The sequence below is a fragment of the Lagenorhynchus albirostris genome, chromosome 10, assembly GCF_949774975.1.
Source record: "Lagenorhynchus albirostris chromosome 10, mLagAlb1.1, whole genome shotgun sequence".
NCBI lineage: Eukaryota > Metazoa > Chordata > Mammalia > Artiodactyla > Delphinidae > Lagenorhynchus > Lagenorhynchus albirostris.
Window position 1 is genome coordinate 66,113,712 of NC_083104.1, and position 18,666 is coordinate 66,132,377.

At 47.3% G+C, this 18,666-nt stretch overlaps 1 protein-coding gene and 1 long non-coding RNA gene across 4 annotated transcripts in view; one reads left to right on the forward strand and one right to left on the reverse strand.

Annotated features, from left to right (window-relative positions):
- Window positions 1-18,666, forward strand: part of BRPF3 (bromodomain and PHD finger containing 3) — a 37,941-nt gene that overhangs the window by 8,526 nt on the left and 10,749 nt on the right. For all 3 annotated transcript variants that reach the window (XM_060162711.1, XM_060162710.1, XM_060162712.1), the window contains exons 4-11: window positions 1,947-2,078; window positions 4,416-4,544; window positions 4,838-5,150; window positions 5,887-6,189; window positions 8,001-8,510; window positions 11,381-11,474; window positions 15,011-15,108; window positions 17,936-18,033. In XM_060162711.1, the coding sequence (XP_060018694.1) occupies window positions 1,947-2,078; window positions 4,416-4,544; window positions 4,838-5,150; window positions 5,887-6,189; window positions 8,001-8,510; window positions 11,381-11,474; window positions 15,011-15,108; window positions 17,936-18,033 (1,677 nt within the window). The remainder of the gene's footprint in view (window positions 1-1,946; window positions 2,079-4,415; window positions 4,545-4,837; window positions 5,151-5,886; window positions 6,190-8,000; window positions 8,511-11,380; window positions 11,475-15,010; window positions 15,109-17,935; window positions 18,034-18,666) is intronic.
- The window catches only part of LOC132527284 (uncharacterized), a 38,811-nt gene continuing 33,320 nt past the window's right edge, over window positions 13,176-18,666 (reverse strand). Inside the window, exon 3 of the long non-coding RNA XR_009542936.1 lies at window positions 13,176-13,234. This is a non-coding gene — a long non-coding RNA (uncharacterized LOC132527284). The remainder of the gene's footprint in view (window positions 13,235-18,666) is intronic.

Below are 18,666 nucleotides of genomic sequence, written 5' to 3' on the forward strand. Positions count from 1 at the left end.
GGTTGTAGCACACAGCCTGCCCAGTTGGGGTGATCTTTTAGACATTAGCAACTGGAGTTGCTGCATGTTTAGTGTTTTCCGAGATGGTGGAGGCCTCCTGAGAGACTTTTAAAAAACATATTTAGTTCTCTCTGCCTCTTCACTTGTTCCATTACTTCTGCCTTGAAATATTCCCACACCATTACTCCAGAGACAAGGCAAGCCTTCCCATGACTCTGGTGCCCTCTGTTCTGTCTGATTTTACTTTTGCCTTTTGTAACTGAAGTCCTGAAGGGGAAGTGTATATCCAATCTCTCCTTGAAATGGTCTGCTTGCTCCCCTGTAGCTTCTTCTAGAACATCAGTGACCCCTTCCAGCCCAGCAAGTCTTTCCTCAGATTCTCACCTTATAGACTGTTGGACTGCATTTGACACCACGATCACTTTGTCTTACAGCTTCTCTGTGACACCATTTCCCATCCCCTCTACCCCACTAACTGTACCCTGTGCTGATCCTAATTCTTACCCCTTAATGGTAACACTCCCAGGGGCTCTGTTGCCTCCCTGTTGGCTTGGAGAGCTTGTCCACACTCATAGTTGTCAATAACTGTGTAGCAGTAGCTCCAGGTTTCTTGTCTTGTCCCCTCCCTTTTTTCTGCCCTCAGTCCCTCTGGGGCAGACGAACTATAGATGTCCTTGTAGATGTTATTTCCTGAACTCAGATATTGGAAACTGAATTCATTATCTTCCTTCATCTCCGTAAATGTATTTCCCCATTACTGTTATGGAAGCTTCTTCCTCCTGACCTCAGATGTTGCCCACCTTGGAGTTACTTTTGGCTCTTTCCTCCATAAGGAGCTGCAGTTAATCATCCCCTGATCTGTTTTGGGGGATTTATCAGTATATGGCCCTTTATCTCCATTCCACAGCTACCCTGCTCATCCATGCCCCTTTAATTTCAGTAGTAGCTTTCTAGGTGGTCTCCAGCCTCTAATTCTTTCTTTGCTTTACAGCTGGTACTGTCTTACACACGTAACCATTTTCCATCCTGTCATTTCCTTTTCCGGAATAAATTCCCCCTCGCCAGGCAGGCCACGTCCAGGCTTTTTTGCCTGCCATTTGAAGCTTCTTGCCAGCTGGATCCTGGGTCTTCCTTGGCTTTTGTGGTTCTCCAGTTTCTCTGCTCTGGCCAGCCCGTTTTTCTCAACAAGCAAAGAATCACTAATTCTGCCTTCATACTTCTGCTTTGTGGTCCCTTCGGTTCCAAAAGAGGTCTTTCTTACTGCTTTCTTCATCCACATGCATCATTACATGTGAAACCCTAGTAAGATTGCTCGCCCCAGGAATCCCTGACCTAACCCCAGTCCACTGAGATCTTCTCTATTTTATGTCCTCTTAGCATTTTATATTCAGTTTATCCAATCAGTTTTTGTTGTCTTTATGCTGCTGTGCCCTTGCGTATCAAACCCTGGGCCTCTTTCTTCCCTCAACTACACTGTAACCACTTTTAGGGCAGGAATCACGTTTTTGGTGGTGGTGGTGGTGTTTTAAAGTATGTTCAAGTCAGTAAGCACAAGCTCATAGTAAAAACTTCGCTTTGTTTTCTAGCCAAGTCGAAGCTCTAGGGTGAAATTCTTTCCACCCTGAGGTGTCTATTAGTTTCCTTCTGAAATTCTTTCCAGCCCTGAGGATGCACAGCTGCTCTCTGGTGTCCCTGGGGGTAGGGAGAAGCAGTCCCAGCTCTCACCCCAGCAATGGTTATTGTGCTATAGTGAAGAAAGATTGTTATAAGGCTGGGGAAGCACTGGAGGAAGGGTTGTAGAGGGGGTGGAAGGGCTCTCCGGGACCATGGGTCCAGGAAGGGGATGGGGCTCTTACCTGCTGAGGCCCCAGAGGCTTGAGCAGGGAGAGGACTTTGGGCAGGAAGGAGGCTCACAGTTCCTCTATCCTTTCCCTTCCCTCCTGCAGCGGGAGCAGGACGAGAAGACAAATGCAGTGAAGGAAGAGCTGAAATACTGGCAGAAGCTCCGGCACGACTTGGAGCGGGCACGGCTGCTGATTGAGCTGATTCGGAAAAGAGAAAAGCTCAAGCGGGAGCAGGTGAGGAGGAGCCCCCAGGGCTCTTGTTCAAGATCTTTTTCTCCTACTGTCAGTGTGGCTTCAGGAGACCCAGGAGCCCCTGCCTGGTGTCAGCTTTCTTACCTTCCTGCCCAGCACTGTGGGCTCCAAGACCTGCCTACTCTGCGTTGGGTGTGGTGCTGCTGATGGCTTCGAACTTAGGGAGTTCAGCTCCTGGTGGCCTCAGGCATAAGCTTAATATCCTATGCCTGGGCCCATCCCTGGAGTTTCTCATTCAGGATATGGGGGGTGGGGGGTGGGCGGAGCCTGGCCTTCTGTTTTGGAGAGCTTCTCAAGCCATTCTTATGGGTATCACCTTTGACCTGGGAGCTTCTGGGGTTTCTCACTTGGCCTTTAAACACTTATAGTCTTGAATCATTTAAATTTTCCAACCTCTGTTCAAAGAGATTCTAAGCCTCTGAGCATGGAGAATGTTGAGGTAGGTAGTGTAGCCTAGGAATTAGGAATATGAGCTGTGGCATCAGGCAGCTTGCGTGTTTTGTTTTTTTTTTAACATCTTTATTGGAGTATAATTGCCTTACAATGTTGTGTTAGTTTCTGCTGTACAATGAAGTGAATCAGCTATATATATACCTATATCCCCATATCCCCTCCCTCTTGCTTCTCCCTCCCACCCTCCCTATCCCACCCCTCCAGGTGGTCAAAAGCACCGAGCTGATCTCCCTGTGCTATGCGGCTGCTTCCCACTAGCTATCTATTTTCCATTTGGTAGTGTATAGAAGTACATGCCACTCTCTCACTTCGTCCCAGCTTACCCTTCCCCCTTCCCCATCCTCAAGTCCATTCTCTACATCTGCATCTTTATTCAGACAGCCTGCATTTATATCCTGGCTCTGCCACTTACTACTTGTATGACATTAAGTTGCTTAATCTCCTTATACCTCGAGTTTCCTTGACTATAAAATGGGGGTAATAATAGAACCCATCTCATAAGGTTGTGAGGATTAGATAACTTAGTGTATATAAAGAGCTTAGAACAGTGCCTGGCACATAGTAAGGCTATAGAAGTGTCAGCTGCTATCATCATCATCATTATTGATACTCTTTGCCTCCCTGAAGTGTCTACGGCAGCACTCTGCACATGACAGTGAGCAAAAACTATTAATTGAATGCCAAAACTGTTCTCTCTGGTCCAGGAATAGCAGCTGTTACTCTCATGCTTCAGAGGCCTGGGTTAAAGATGTTCTTTCTCTCTTTCTCCGAACTCTGCTTCACTGTTCAGCCCCAGCACAAGCCCTTCTCTCACGGTCCTGTAGCCCGAGTTTCCACCACTGAGACTGGGCAGCTCTTGCCATACTTAGCACAGGTGGGCATGGAGGACATCTCAGGACCTTGTCTATGGATTCAAACTGTCTGTGCCGTCCCAGGCCTGGCCCCACAGCTGAGCTTCTCTTCCCATTTCTGGTCCAGAGAAATGTAAGGGAAAAGGAAGCAGGCAGGGGATGCAGGCAGGCATTTGTTTTGATGTAGCCAAGAGGCAGGAACTTGTAGTCTAATACACGGCTTCCCAACCTTTTTACATTAGGGCACACATGGAAAATAACATTTGTATAGCACACTGCTGCAAATATGTCAGGCTACTTGCCACCCAAGGGGGTGAGCCTCGAGGCCTTGGTCACCCTAGGCCGACCTAGGTGGTCCAAGGGCCAATTAGGTGGGAATCCTGGCCCAAGGGACATTTTATATCATCAGTGTGCCTCTTGGACTAAGTCATACCTAGGTATAAGTCCGTCTCTGTTCTTTCCTAGCCAGGTGACCTTGGGTTAGTAACTCCTCATCATACTCTTTTCAAACCTCAGATTCCATATTTGTAAAATGGAGATAATTACAGTTTCTCCTTCGAGGTTATTGTGATGATTAACTGAGGTAATATAAGTAGAAAGGCAGTGTGGCATAGTAGTCAAAAGCACACACTGTGAATCCCAATCTGTCCCTTATTAGCTGTGTGACCTTGGGCCAGTCACTTACTTAGTCCTTCCGTGCCTCAGTTTCCTCTTTGTAAAATACCTCATTTGTACCTATTTTGAACATTACTTGACACTTAGTAAGGACTATAAAGGTATTAACTATTATTACTGTAAGTTTTGATATAGCCTGAATGCATAGGAAATGTTCACAAAGTGGCAGCTGTTGGTATGATTATTTCTAGGCTAAAAGTTCAGTGGTAACTCCTCAAATAGTGGTCAGCTTAATATCTTGTGAAAATTTGTCTTACACAACTGGTGAAAGTCAAGTTATCAAGCAAAAGTTCGGTGCCTCTTTGGGGGGTGTCCTGATTTCTCTCCACCTCCCCCACAGGTCAAGGTCCAGCAGGCCGCCATGGAGCTGGAGCTTATGCCGTTCAACGTTCTGCTGAGGACAACACTGGACTTGCTGCAGGAGAAGGATCCCGCACACATCTTTGCCGAGCCTGTCAACCTGAGTGAGGCAAGTTCCCCCGCTACTTCCTGAGCAGTGAGCCCTGCCTGAAATGGAAATAGGGTCTGAGTAGGCTAGGAAGGGGTTGGGCCACAGGGTGTACAAAACCTGGGGGTGTCTGGCAAGGCTAGTAGACTTGCCCACGGTGAGGGCTCAGCAGGCCAAGGTGGGCCAGAGCCCTGGGGCTGTGAGTGAGCCTGGCATGGCCAAGCCAGAAAATGGGGTGGCAAGAGTGCCGCTGAAGGGTGCGCCTGTTTGGCTAGTAAATGGTTGTTGTAATTGTACAGGTTTTATATGTTTAGGTTCCAGATTACCTGGAATTCATATCCAAGCCAATGGATTTTTCTACTATGAGGCGGAAGCTGGAGTCCCACCTGTACGGCACCTTGGAGGAGTTTGAGGAGGACTTTAACCTTATAGTTACCAACTGCATGAAGTATAATGCTAAAGACACAATTTTCCACCGAGCAGCTGTCCGCCTGCGGGACCTGGGAGGGGCCATCCTGCGGCACGCCCGGCGGCAGGCAGAGAACATCGGCTATGACCCCGAGAGGGGCACCCACCTGCCCGAGTCACCCAAATTGGAGGACTTTTACCGCTTCTCCTGGGAAGACGGTGAGAAGCCTGGACGGGCAGGGAGGAGAGGGGCCAGGAGGAGGCGCAGGGATAGAGCCCAGAGAGCCAGGGATCAGGATGGGCCTTGGGGCTATAGGGTGGACTCCAGGAGCAAAGCTGGGGATAGGCACAGGCTGGGGTACATGTGCTTGTGGCTGGAATAGTTCCGAGGGTTAAAGTTAATTCCCTGAGCACTTCTTGAATAGTAGGATAAGGGGAATAAGGTACTAGCTGTCTGAAAGCTAAAGATTCACCAAGGGTCTTTCTTTCCTGGACTCCCTCTGTGTGGCGTTGGAGCATGGGCAGCAGGAGCGCAGTGCTGATGTATGTCTGGCTCATTCAGAAGAGTGCAGGTAGAGCATCAGAAAAATGGAATTGCCTCTGTAATTCCCTACTCTGCCTGCCCCTGCTCTCTGCTTCTCGATGGCAGCAGCCAAACAGTCACTCAGGCCGGGGGATTGCCAAGCTGCCTCGTGCCTGCTCCACGGAGCCCATAATCGTGACTGTGAACTGCTTCCTGCAGGTGTTTCCCAGATTCTGACCTTGTCCCTGTGGCTGCTCTCCTGGGAGCAGTGTTGCCAGGGCCAAGGCCCCACAGTGACGCTGCTGGAAGCCACTGGCCCAGGCACTCCAGGAGAATATTTTGCATCCGAAGGAATTGGCCCCTGCCCTTCCCTTTGCCCTGGGCTGGTCAGGTCCTTCAGCCCCTTCTTCTGTCCTCCCTTCTCCCTGGCAGTGGACAACATCCTCATCCCAGAGAACCGGGCCCACTTGTCCCCAGAGGTGCAGCTGAAGGAGCTGCTGGAAAAACTGGACCTGGTGAGTGCCATGCGGTCCAGTGGGGCCCGGACCCGCCGTGTCCGCCTGCTACGCCGGGAGATCAATGCCCTTCGGCAGAAGCTGGCACAGCCGCCACCACCGCAGCTGGCATCGCTAAACAAGACTGTGTCCAATGGGGAGCTGCCAGCAGGGCCCCGGGGGGATGTGGCTGTGCTGGAGCAGGCCCCGCAGGAGGAGCCAGAAGACGATGGGGACAGAGGTGAGAGACAGTCACGGGCAGGCCGGGGGCTGCGGGCCAGGGTAAGGGAGGGTTAAGCTGAAATCCCGTAGTGGGAACATCCTTCCCCAACTCTAGGTGTGACCCTCATGGGCAAGTAAAAGCCCTGGGAGGGGTCACACTTTCATGCATACCCAGGGATGATACTCAAAATATTTAACAATACGTAGAGACCAAAATTCATCCGTCAGAGTAGATGTTGGCTTTTATATTGGAGGGGGCTCCTGAGGGCCTCTGATGCAGATATTTAGTTGTTGGATTGTGAGTGGGTTCAGGGAGTTTCAGATGCTGGGGCCCAGTAGCTGTTTACTAACTTGTAAAGAAGTATTTCAATATTTTGCACCTGGTATGGCCATATTGCACATACCAGTTAAATATTAGTTCAACTTATACCATCATATAGAGAGGCTCTTAGAGCAGGTTAGGTTGTGGTGTGGGGGAACAGAAAAGAAAGAAAGACCCTAAGGATGGTCTGGGCTCATGGCTTTGACCCCAGCTGGCCAAGTCTACAGTAGGCCCACCCCAAGCAGAAAAGCCCAGAACTGCAAAAGACAGCTGGGGGAAGTGATTCTCAGAGATCCAGGTGCCTTACCTGAGTTGCTTTCCATCCTCTCCGCTTCTTTGGGGACAGAATTGTCTCCCTGTTACCAGCCCTTGGATCTGAGCCTGTAGCTCAGGAGGGCCTGTCATCCACACAATCAAGAAGGTTGGGAATTATCTCCAGGGGAAAAGGGGCCAAATTGCAGGGAATGGCCCATTTTATTTTAGGTTGGGGGAGAGCGGGGATGTGGCGGAGAGGTCAGGTTTATCATTAGAGGGCTTCGTGTCCATTGTGACCCTTCCCAGCTTCCCATGTGGCAGTCAGCATGCCACTCGTATCCATCCCCACTCCTGGGCTAAGGCAGTGCAGAGTCATGCCCAGTGGACCAGCTGCAGCAGCTTCTAGAGGTTTCAAAAAATTTCTAGGCTTCATCTCCCAGAAATTCAGATTAGGGAAATCTGAGCTCTGTTTTGAGTGTCTTTTTTTTTTTTTTGTGGTACGCGGGCCTCTCTCTCCTGTTGCGGAGCACAGGCTCTGGACGCGCAGGCTCAGCGGCCATGGCTCACGGGCCCAGCCGCTCCGCGGCATGTGGGATCTTCCCAGACCAGGGCACGAACCCCTGCATCAACAGGCGGACTCTCAACCACTGCGCCACCAGGGAAGCCCCGAAACTGTCATTTTTTAAGGTGGAGGTTGAATAGACAAGTTCAGGAACCACTGATTTAACTTCCTTGCTTTCATTTTTTCATATCTGTAAGCTGCTTCTTTCTGCTTGTCCTTCTTGCTTCACTTGTGATATGAAACAAAATATATTGACAGATGGGAAAACACCTGGGTCTAAAGAGAGTTGTAGACCCCTAATCTGTGAGGCTGAGATTTACTTAATTATTGATTAAGCAGGGGGCTTTGGGCTTTCTGGGTGTAGGGCAGTGGTTTATAACCCTGAGTTCATCAAACTCACCTGGTAAGCTTTAAAAAAAAATCCATCGTTAGCTATTTGGTTTCATTTTGTCTGGGGTGGGACCTCAGCATTGGAATTTTTAAGAAACTGAGTAACTAATACATAGCCAGGGTTTAGAACTACTAGTGTAGACACAACTTAGTCCTACCTTCTCTTCACCTTAGACCTGAGACACGTCTCAAACCTTCTAATAGCCTATGCTCTTGGTTCTTAGTTATCAGTGTCATTATCTGGCTTGTAGGGGCAGACTTTTTCTAAAATGTTCAAGCAGGTTCTCTTTTTCTCTAACAGATGACTCCAAAATGCCTCCCCCACCAACCCTGGAGCCTACTGGGCCTGCGCCTTCCTTGTCTGAGCAAGAATCCCCTCCGGATCCCCCCACTCTGAAACCCATCAATGATAGCAAACCTCCAAGCCGATTCCCAAAGCCAAGAAAAGTGGAAGAAGATGAGCTTTTGGAAAAATCACCTCTGCAGCTAGGGAGCGAGCCCTTGCAACGCCTGCTCAGTGACAATGGCATTAATAGAGTGTCCCTCATGACCCCCGATACATCCCCCGCAGGTGCCCCACTCAGTGGCGTGGGCCGTCGCACATCAGTCCTCTTCAAGAAGGCCAAGAACGGGGTTAAACTACAGAGGAGCCCAGACAGGGCCCTGGAGAACGGCGAGGACCATGGCGCAGTGGGCTCTCCTGCGTCTCCCACCAGCATCGAGGATGAACAGCACTCCCGGAAGCGGCCGAGGAGCAGGAGCTGTAGTGAGAGCGAAGGGGAGAGGTCCCCCCAGCAGGGGGAAGAGACAGGTGACCTCGCCTGTGACTTCTCTCGCTACTTCTCATCTGCTTTCCTGCTTTGCCTTGCCAGCCGGCACCTTCCCCAGTCAGCTGCCTCCCCTGTGGATGGCCCCTGTGGATGCCAGTAGTAGCACTGAGGGCTCCGTAGTGCACAGTTGGGCCTGGTACATGAGTAGTGGCCTGGGGAAATAGGCTTTGAGCAAGTGTTTTGAGAGGGCTAGCTTGTGTCTGGGGCTCTCTTTGGCCCTGAGCAGCGTATAAAGCTATATATGATAAAATGGTTCCTACTTTCATTTTAGTTCATTTATTCATCAGATATTTATATCAGGCATTATTGTAGGCACTAAAGTGTAGGGGGAAAAATCAATAAATAAAACAGACAAGTCTCCTCTCTTGTAGGGGAGGTAGACTAAAAGCAAATAAATAAATTGTATCGCATATTAGAAGCTGTGGAGAAAAGTCCCGCAGGGAAGGGGGGGAGAGGGGATGCTGAGGTGATATTAAAGAGGGTGGCCAGGGGAGGCTTTCTGAGTAAAGATCTGAAGGAGCTGAGGGTGTGAGCTCTTTGGGTATCTGGGGAAAAGACGTTCCAAAAAGATGGACTAGCAAGTGCACAGGCCATGGGGGTGGAAACATGCTTGCATGTCTGAGGAACAGTGAGGGGACCTATGTGGCCACAGCAGAGTGAGCCAAGGGATCATAGGAGATGCGGTCTCAGAGGTAGTAATAGGGGCTTGTCACTAAAGAGTCCTTACTGCATGTCCAACACAAGCTGGTCACTGGGGAGCAGTAAATCAGACCCAGGTCCAAATTACCATCCAGTGGGGAGACTAGATGGTGTCCTGAGGTGTAGAGATACCCCAGTGCTGGACAGTCTGTGGTTATGTGTCAGGTGACAGCACTGCTAGAGGTTCAGGGAATAGGAACTGGGGGAGTTGGGAAGGCTTCATGAGTAGACAGTGCCTAAGCTGGCCCAGGGGATGAGGACAGACTAGAAAGGAACAAAGGGCTCAGGCCCAGGTGTGTAGAAACAAGGTCAGAGTCCCTGTGAGGGACAGTTTGGAGAGGGGCTTCCCTCTCCAAAGCAAAGAGGGGCATCAGGAGCCAATGCTGTGGGCAAGGTGGACCTGGACATGCAGGGCCCCCATCACCAGACAGTTGTTTAGTCTTGGTGGGATATGGAAGGCCAGCTCACTTGGCAGGGAGGGGCCTGCTCTTGGCTTTTGCTCTTCATGTCCTGTTACATGGTGGCTTTGGGCTGTGTGGTTAGTACATGCTTTTCTCTGCTTTTCTGTCTTCCTACCTAATACTTTGTTTCCAGCAGTACCTTCCTTTCCTGTCTGGTCCAAGCTTCCCTGTATTAGGGCAGTAGGGTGTTTATATAGAGTCAAGAGCTTGAGGCAGACTTGAATTCAAATCCCATCTTCTTACTAGCTGTGTATCCTGGGGCGTATGAATTAACCTCTGTGAGCCTATTCCTTATTTCTAATATGGGGCTAGTGACACCTTCCTTGTGTGGCTCTAAGGATTGGAAGTAGCCTATATAAAGCACTTGGTATATAGCAGTAGTTGGTAGCAGTTATTGTTGTCATCCTGTCAGTTATATCAGGCACAGCCAAACAGCACTGAGCACTAAAAATGAAAAATCCTGCTGTTGGGAAATAGGTCTAGACATCAGGCTCATCCAACCTGAGGGGGCCCACCGCTTGGGGGCTAGAATCTGTTTCTCCTCCACCATCCCAGCTACCTGGTACCCAGGAATATTTTTGCACAACTTTAGTGGGTTCTCTTAAAAGCAGGTGTTGATCCTTTATAGATGAGGCACAGTAGGCTTTGGTGATTTAAATTGAGGTCATGATGTTAGAGGCAGAGCCAGGTTAGGGTCCAGATATGTTGGCTCAGACACCTGCTCTTACAGGTGTGACTTGCTTCACAGTTTTCTGGCTAAGGTATATGTGACTTAGAGCTCTTGGCTCAGCTGTCAGACTTGTGGGATTCTGGATGGTGGTTGGGAATTGGGTAGATAGAGAGGAGAGTTGAAGCTTTGATGGCAGGTGAGAGTCTTGTCCCTGGGATGACCAGACAGTCTTCATTTGCCTCTGAAGGGCTCCCTGCTGTAAACAGACCTTCTCTCATTCATACTTAATAGCATCCTCCATAAGTAAGAAGGTATTACCTTCACTTCACGAAAGTAGAAGCCAAGGCTTAAAGAGGAAAAGGGACCCATATTTCAGAGCCCAGTCTAGAACCCAGGGAATCTGACTCCCCATCATCCCAGGAAGGTCTGGTCTGCCTTAGATCTGCTGAAAAGTTCCCCCCATCCTCAACTTTAACTAGCTCTGCTAGATATCTCAGGGTGTGGTTGACACAGTCCTTATCCGGCTCCAGCCTCCCCTGACACCATCCCAAAAGAATGAAGCTAGCTATTGCCAGCTGTGTGATGGATAGGGTGTGTGAGTGTTTATCTGAAGAGGCAAGGTGGGTGGGCTTCCCAAGAGGCAGAGGAGACTCCTTGATAATTGAGGCTTGAAATTAGAAGCAGATCCAGGGACTTGTGAACAAGCCGGAGTGAGGAAGTCTTGGTATTTCCCATTGTAGTCAAATGACAGTAACTGGAATGAGCTATAGGCTATTTTCCTTCAAGTAAACCCAGAAGGATGGGACGGTAAATGCAGTGTCTGTTCACTGCCCTAGCCAACATTTCCCCCAAACCTTTATCAGGTTCTCTCCACCACCCAAGACCCATTTCCCAAGAGGAGGGACCAGCCATCCTCTCCATCCCTCCCTGCTGAGCCCTCCCAAGGTGGCTGCCTCACACTGCAGCATGTGTCGGGGAAGGGGGTTTCTACACTCAGGCTCACTTTGTGTGTTCTTGGCAGGTGTGACCAACGGCTTTGGAAAACACACTGAAAGCGGGTCTGACTCAGAATGTAGTTTGGGTCTCAGTGGTGGACTGGCATTTGAAGCTTGCAGGTAAGAACACTTGTCCCAAAGCCGTGTTTGCAGCTCTGCCACCTCTCCATTTATTTTCCTTTCAGCTGCAGGTTGAACCTCCTCCTGCTTATCTCAGTTTTTTTCTTCCCGCACCCCTGTTATTTCCTGAAGCCTCTCATCTGTGACTCTGGTAGCTCCTAGGAAACGTTGTGACCCTTGACTGTCAGGCCTGATCTGACTAGGGGGGAGTAGTGCTGATGCTTTATAGGGTTTGTAGACCTGAATTTGGCTCCAGAGGGTGGGGACACCCTCTGTATTGCCCAGTGAAGTTAACATTTGAGCCAATCCCCACCCACCCCCTGGCCCATTTAGATAACCCAGTTATAGACATGGTTTCACCCTTTGCCTTTCAGGGCATCATAGCAGTGGTGTAGGAATAAGAAATGGACAGATAGGAAATTTGGAATTGCCTTTTAGTCTGACAAAGGCCCCAGCTCTTCTACCATCTTTGAGCTGGGAAGGGATGGGTTTCTTTTCCTATTCTTTCACCTGAAGGGAGGATTTCCGAGGCCAGAACCTTCAACTTTCTTCCACGACTAAGAGTTTATTGAATCTCTCTGCTCTGTGTTGTATGCTCTGCAAGACACCAGGGAGTGTGGGACTCTTGGAAATGGGAGACCTTCAGTGCCACAGAAGAAGAATGACTTGTCCTGAAGGCTGACCTCATGGTCCCTCCACATGGCTACTGGATGGATTCTGGGTTCAGAGCAGGGGAGGAGAGGTCCCAGGGCAGCACCAAAATACTATGTGTCTGTATTTGAAGTGCTTCAAAGGCAGGCTGGGTGTAGGTTCTATTGGGTTCTCACTCTACACTGGTGCTGGGCTCTTGGAGGCCCCCAGATGCCCCCTTGGGCCTGGACTGCTCCCGCGCTGCAGCAGGGCCCAGCTTTCAGTGGCTCCTTAGAGATATTCTTCCCCACCAAGCCTCAGAAATGTCCTAGCTGTCTCCCTCCATGTTACAGCTCTAGAGATATAGGAGGAGTGGATGGGAAAACACAGTTACCAGACATAGAGAAGAGGCAGAGATTTCAAAATCATACAGGATGCTTCTAGCCCGGTCCCGGGTTGGAGTTCCTGACTCCCTTCAAAGATAAGGTGCCTGGAAACCCAGTTCACTGGGGTGGGTTAGGAGTGGGGTTATCAAACTGTCCCCTCTTAGTCCTTGACTAAAGGTAGAAGGTATGTTCGGCCCCTCCCTCCACAAAGGGTGCTCTTCCCAGCTGTGAGCCGCAAGGAGCAAGCCAGGCCAGGCTCTGGTTAGCCTGCCCGTTCAGACTGCTTGCCTTTCTGCGGAACATGCCAAAGCCACCAGTTTCTCTGGGGCCCTGCTCAGTGTGGGAACAATGCCCTTGGAAGGCGTTTCCTCTTTAGCTCAGTGGTTCTCAGTAGAATTTTGCGGTTTACAACAGGAGATTCAGGCCTTCAACTACAGGGATTTTTTTCTTTTTCTTTCTTTTCTTTTTTCCTACATTGTGGGGGTAAGTACATAAAGGAAGATCTTATTAATTAGACTAGAATCATATAATCGCAGAATAAAGAACCTTGAAAGAATTTCTGGTCACTAATCCCATCCCCTTCCCATCCTGTCCCTGGGTTTATCTTTTCTAATGATTTTCTGAGCAGTTTGGAGCTGCACCCTCTTCTTTGGGTCACTCATTCAATTATTAATTAAGCACTTACCGTGAGCCAGGTACTGTTCTAAGCCCTGATAAGGTGTCTGTTCTCAAGGAGCTTATCATCTAGAAGGGAGAGATAAATGTTAAGCCAGTAAGCAAAATAATTATAGATTGGGCTGTCTGCTTAGACCTGGGTAACTTAGAGAGAGGGCTGAAATGCAGGCCATGATCGAGTCACTTGTGCGTTTTTCTATGAAACAGGAACATATGGACCTAGTTTTGGTGTTGCATCCTGTCTCATTGAGCTCAACCTTCTCAGAGCTCATCATCTGATAGTATAACATTGGTAGTTTATAATATTCAAGTGAGACTTTAAAATTTACTGCCGTTTATATAATAATATTTACTATATAACTTCTATTTATTGAATACTTGGTGTGTTCTGTACTGAGTGCTTGCTGTGTATTAATCCATTAAATCCTCACAGCAACACATGGGGAACACAAGCCTCAGAGAGGTTAACTTGCTCAGGGTCACAGAATGAATGAGTAGCACAGAGTGACGTTCTGAACCCAGGTAGTCTGGCTCCAGAGTTTCTCTCTTAACTGCTTGGTTGTGCCCTCCTATGTTGTATTTGGAGATGTCTCCCCAGATCCATGATGTGAACTTGGAGAGGCTTTCATAATAGAACTACCAGTACCTTACATTTTTATAAGGACTCAGATTCTTTAAGTCCAGTGACAGATTTTTGTAGGGTGCATGGGAACTGAATTCTGAATGTGAACTGGGTGTTGTTTTTTCCCCAACAGGTCCTAATTTTGACTAGCAGGAAGAAAGCTCCCAACCTACTACTAACTGAAGGATTATGATTCATCAGGTTCTCATTGTGCCAGGTTTTCTGTATAAGACCATGATAAAGTCAGTTATGATTCAGTAACGCAGGAGTACCCTACTCTCCAACCAGTCTTAACCCTGGCCTCTTCGTATCCCATTAGGGGCTTCTTAAGCATTTTTGCTCTACTGCAGGTTGTTGACTTGTCTTTTAAGCAGTTTTTTTTGTTGAAATAATTATACAGCAGTAATATTTTTTAAAGTTTGAATGGGAAAAAACCATAGCCACATCATTCTTGCCCAGAGCTTCTAACTGTGATTGTACATTAGAATTGCTTTGGGAGCAACTTAAAAATACTGATGCCTGGGTGGGTTCCAGTTATACCATTATTCTTGTATTACTGTTCTCATTTTTGCCTATTACCTTCTAGTCTTTGTCTACTATATATTTTTTATCTCTTTGCAGTAGCTATATTTTAAAAAAACTGGTCTGCTTGGTAGTTTAAAAAAATCCATCTCTGTCTAAGAAAAACGTCACACACATAAAGTAGAAGTGAGAAGCGGATTGTTTTTCCAATTTAAAAAGTCTTTTCTAATTAAGGAAGTAAGGCATGTCCATTATAGAAAATTTGGGAAAGAGGCAGATTTTTGTACCTCAAAAATAAATTGGTTTCTAGAGAAGCAATGTGAACCAGAGAGTTAAGAATTCTGGGCAGATGTGAGACAGGCCCTCCTCATGGCCAGGCTGCTTAGACTCTGGAAGGATTGACAAGTGCCTGGGTGACCTTCCCTCTGGATGAAATCCAGTGTCCCTGGGCAGGGGAGCAGGCCTCTCTTTCCAAGTTCAGTCCTTCCACATGGATGAAATGTTTCCTTAAGCCTCGTGGGAACATTCTGGTCAGAAGTATATCACGGGTTAATATGAGTTTTTAGGGGAAGGTGAGAAACCATTCTCCTTGAAGGGTTTTTGCAGCTCTGCTCCTAGCAGAGATGGGAGAGCAGGAGTGGATGTGTTACTCATTGAAATTGTTCATTTCGCTCCTCTCTCCCTCCCTGCTCTATATGCAGTGGTCTGACACCCCCCAAACGCAGCCGAGGGAAGCCAGCCCTGTCTCGAGTGCCCTTCCTGGAAGGTGTGAATGGAGACTCTGACTACAACAGCTCAGGTGAGGAGTGCTGTACAGGTGCATCTTGGGGGACCAGGCCTTCCAGAGAACCAGTTCTGCGGGCTGCAGCCAGACCCTGAGCTCCTCCGAACCTGGGGGCACTCGTCAGGGAAATGGCCCTTCCTCCCAGGTCATTCATACTCCTTTTACTTTTTTTTTAATTCATCTTATTTTGAATAAGTAACACATACCATGGTGACAAAAATCAGAAATGTACAAAAGGGTGCATAATGAAAAGCCAGTTCTCCCCTCCCTAGAATAGCCATTGTTAGCGGTTTCTTTTGTGTCTTTCCAGATGTAATCCATACGTACACAAACCAAAAACTTGTGTGTATATTTAAAAGAGTGAGCAGAGAAGCCTAACATGCACATTCCTCTAAACTATGCCTTTTTTCAGTTAATAATATATCTTGGAGATTCTTTTGTGCTTTTTATTGGCTGCCTAATATCCCATTACATAGGTGTGCTATCATTTACTTAGCTGGCCCTCTGCAGATGGACGTTTAAATTGTTTTTGTTTAATTGTCATAGTCAGTGTTGCAGTGGGCAACCTTGTACAAAGATCATTTTGTATCCCTGGGGAGTATATCTATAGATATACTCTATTGCTGTATTGGAGGAAGTATGCATTTGTAATTTTGATAGATATTTCCAGTCTGCCCTCACAGGAGTAATATGATATCCTGTGTCACTGAATTTCACACATAACCCTGTAATTTCATGTGATCCAATGCTTCTACTCCCTACTGGAGTAAAATGGAGACATTCTACTCCAGCAGGTCCAAACAGTAAAACACATGGATCTTATCTCCTCTGACTGAAGGAATAAAGGACAGGGCAGAGCCAAAGGAGAGGACTGGGTGGTGCTTAGGTGGAACAGGTGCAGGGCTGGCTGTTCTCTGAGCACACCTCTGTCCAGCCCTCCTATGGGGGGTGTGCACTCTGGATGCCCTGTCTTTGAAGCTTCCATCTAACACTCAGCCTTCAGGGCTTCTCTTCCCCTCTTTCCTTTTCCCAACTGCTTTATTTTCCCTTAGCATCAGTTTCTTTTTCATATGTGTGTTGATGAATGCATGCCTGCATGTTTCATTACTGTCTGACTGTCAGTGCCCAGAAGGCAGGGCTTATGTCTAGGTTAATTTGTACAGCATCTAGTGCAGAACTGGGAGCGGATTGGCACGTACTTTGTGCTTCTGGTGGTGACATTTTATTCTTATTTTTAAAACCACGTAATTATTAAAATGATGCCAAAGGAAATTTAAAAAGGAAACTGACCTTCCACTGTTCCATCACCTTAACACAATTGCATTCATTTCTCTATGTTGCCTTCTATTTATTTCAGGCACGTTTTTCACAAAATGCTAATCCAAAACACATGCTCTTTCATATTCTGCTTTTTTCAATGTTATCTTCCAATCAATGCATTATAATTTACTTGTTTCATTGTTAGAATTTGGTTATTTTCAAATTTTAACATTATACATAAGGTAGTGAACCCATATTTTTGTTCAAAAGCCTCTTATTCATTTTAAAAGTTATTTTTCTAAGAACAAATTCCCAGGGAAGGAATTTACTGGAGTAGATTGTTCATACTTTTTTTTAAATGGCTCTTGAGACTTACTGCCAAATTATATTCTGAAAGGATTAGACTGGTCTGCAATTTCCTCAGCAGTATATGATTGCACCAGTTTCCCCACAGCCTGCCTCTTCAGTAATGGATTTTGTCTTTTTGTTGTTATTGCTATTGATTTAATAGACAGAAAACAAGACCTCATTATCAGGAATATACTTTATAAAAAAATTATATATGTAGATGGTAATGTTTCCTTAGGAACATGATTTGTACTCTGTGGAATTGGATCTTTTCCTTAGTTGAGTGTGGTCACCTCCCTGTTGCCAGCTTATAGACTGGGGAGGGGAAGGGACGTTCCTCTGTGTATTCAGAGACATTTGTGAAGTACCCATCCACGTGTGCTAATGCATTAGGTGCAGAACAAAGTAAACCGAAGAGATGTGGTGCCTGCCCCAGGCAGGACACCCTGTGTAAGGTTCTGACAAAACTGGCAAGAAAAGAATCTGCAGACCTGCTTGGCTCTGCTGAGTGCTGTGCAGCCAGGTGTCCTGGATAGCCAGGTATGGCCCTGTCAGAAAAGAACTCATTTAGCAAATAGTTTTACTGGGATATCCATCCCAGGCATCTTTTTCCATGAAGCCTCCATCATGAGGCCCACCAGTCAGGGAGGCCCAGAGAGCAGTTTGTGGCTTTGCCAAGATGCATTATAGTCCTTCTTCCTGGTGTCCTGGTGATGAAGCAGTTATATTTTTCCAAGGAACATCAACCTAGGGTTCTAGTTCAGAGGTCAGCAAACTGTAACCTGTTGCCTGTTTTTGTAGGGCCCACGAGCTAAGAACGTTTTTTACATTTTCAAATGATTGAAAATCAAGCGAAGAATGACATTTTGTAACACGTAAAAATTACACAAAATTCAGATTTCAGTGTCCAGAAATAAAGTTTTATGGGGATACAGCAGTGCTTGTTCATTTACCAATTGTCTATGGCTGCTTTCATGCTACAATAGTAGAGTTGAGTAGTTGCAATGGAGACTGCAAAACCTAAAATACTTACTATTTGGCCTTTTAAAGAACAAGTTTGCCGTCTCCTGATCTAGTCTTAAGAACTAAAGAGAGGGTAGGGAAGAGGAAGGGTGGAGGGGATGTTGCTGACTCATTCCTGGGCTGCCCCAGTCAAATGGAGGCCCCGGGCAGGCCTCCTGGGCACCATTCCATGCCCCCTTGGGCACTGTCTCCTCCCCTCCCCCACCCCCAGGCAGAAGCCTCCTGATGCCCTTTGAAGACCGTGAAGACCTGGAGCCCCTGGAGCTGGTGTGGGCCAAGTGCCGAGGTTATCCCTCCTACCCCGCCTTGGTGAGTCTGCCTGATCCTCCTCCCTCCTATGGGTGGTCTGGCCCCTGCCTTGCCTTGGGGGCTTATCTGATTGGATCAAGCCAGGAGAGTGTGATTGGGAGTCAGGGTACCTTTAGCTGCAGAAGGGAGGGAGGTTTTATCCCAGCCTGGGTGGGTCACACCAGCTAGACTCCCTGCTTAGGGCTCTTAAAATAGGTTAAAGTTTGCAGACAGAAGTTAGGGCTCTTAGTGATTTAATAGCATATATTTATTTGCTAAATAAAAAAAATTATCTATTATTCATAAAAGTAAAATGTGCTCATTGTAGAAAATTGTAAAAGCTGTTAATAATGCTTAGGTGTTTTACTAAATGTCTGTCATGCTAAGTTCTTGAAATGCTGAGGAAGGTATGGTTATTCTCATTTTATAGGGGAAAAAACTGAAGATCTATTTGCTACCATGGTCATCTAGCTATTAAGTGGCAGGGTTGGAATTTGAGCCCAGGGCTCAAAGTGTGTGATGTCAAAGCCTGTGTTCTGAGCCACTGAGTTCAAAATCACCCACAGTGCCATCTATTCAGAGATTACCTCTTGATGTATATCCTCAGCCCTTTTTTTTCTGTTTAATGCATAAATGTGCATAAATATGAGACCG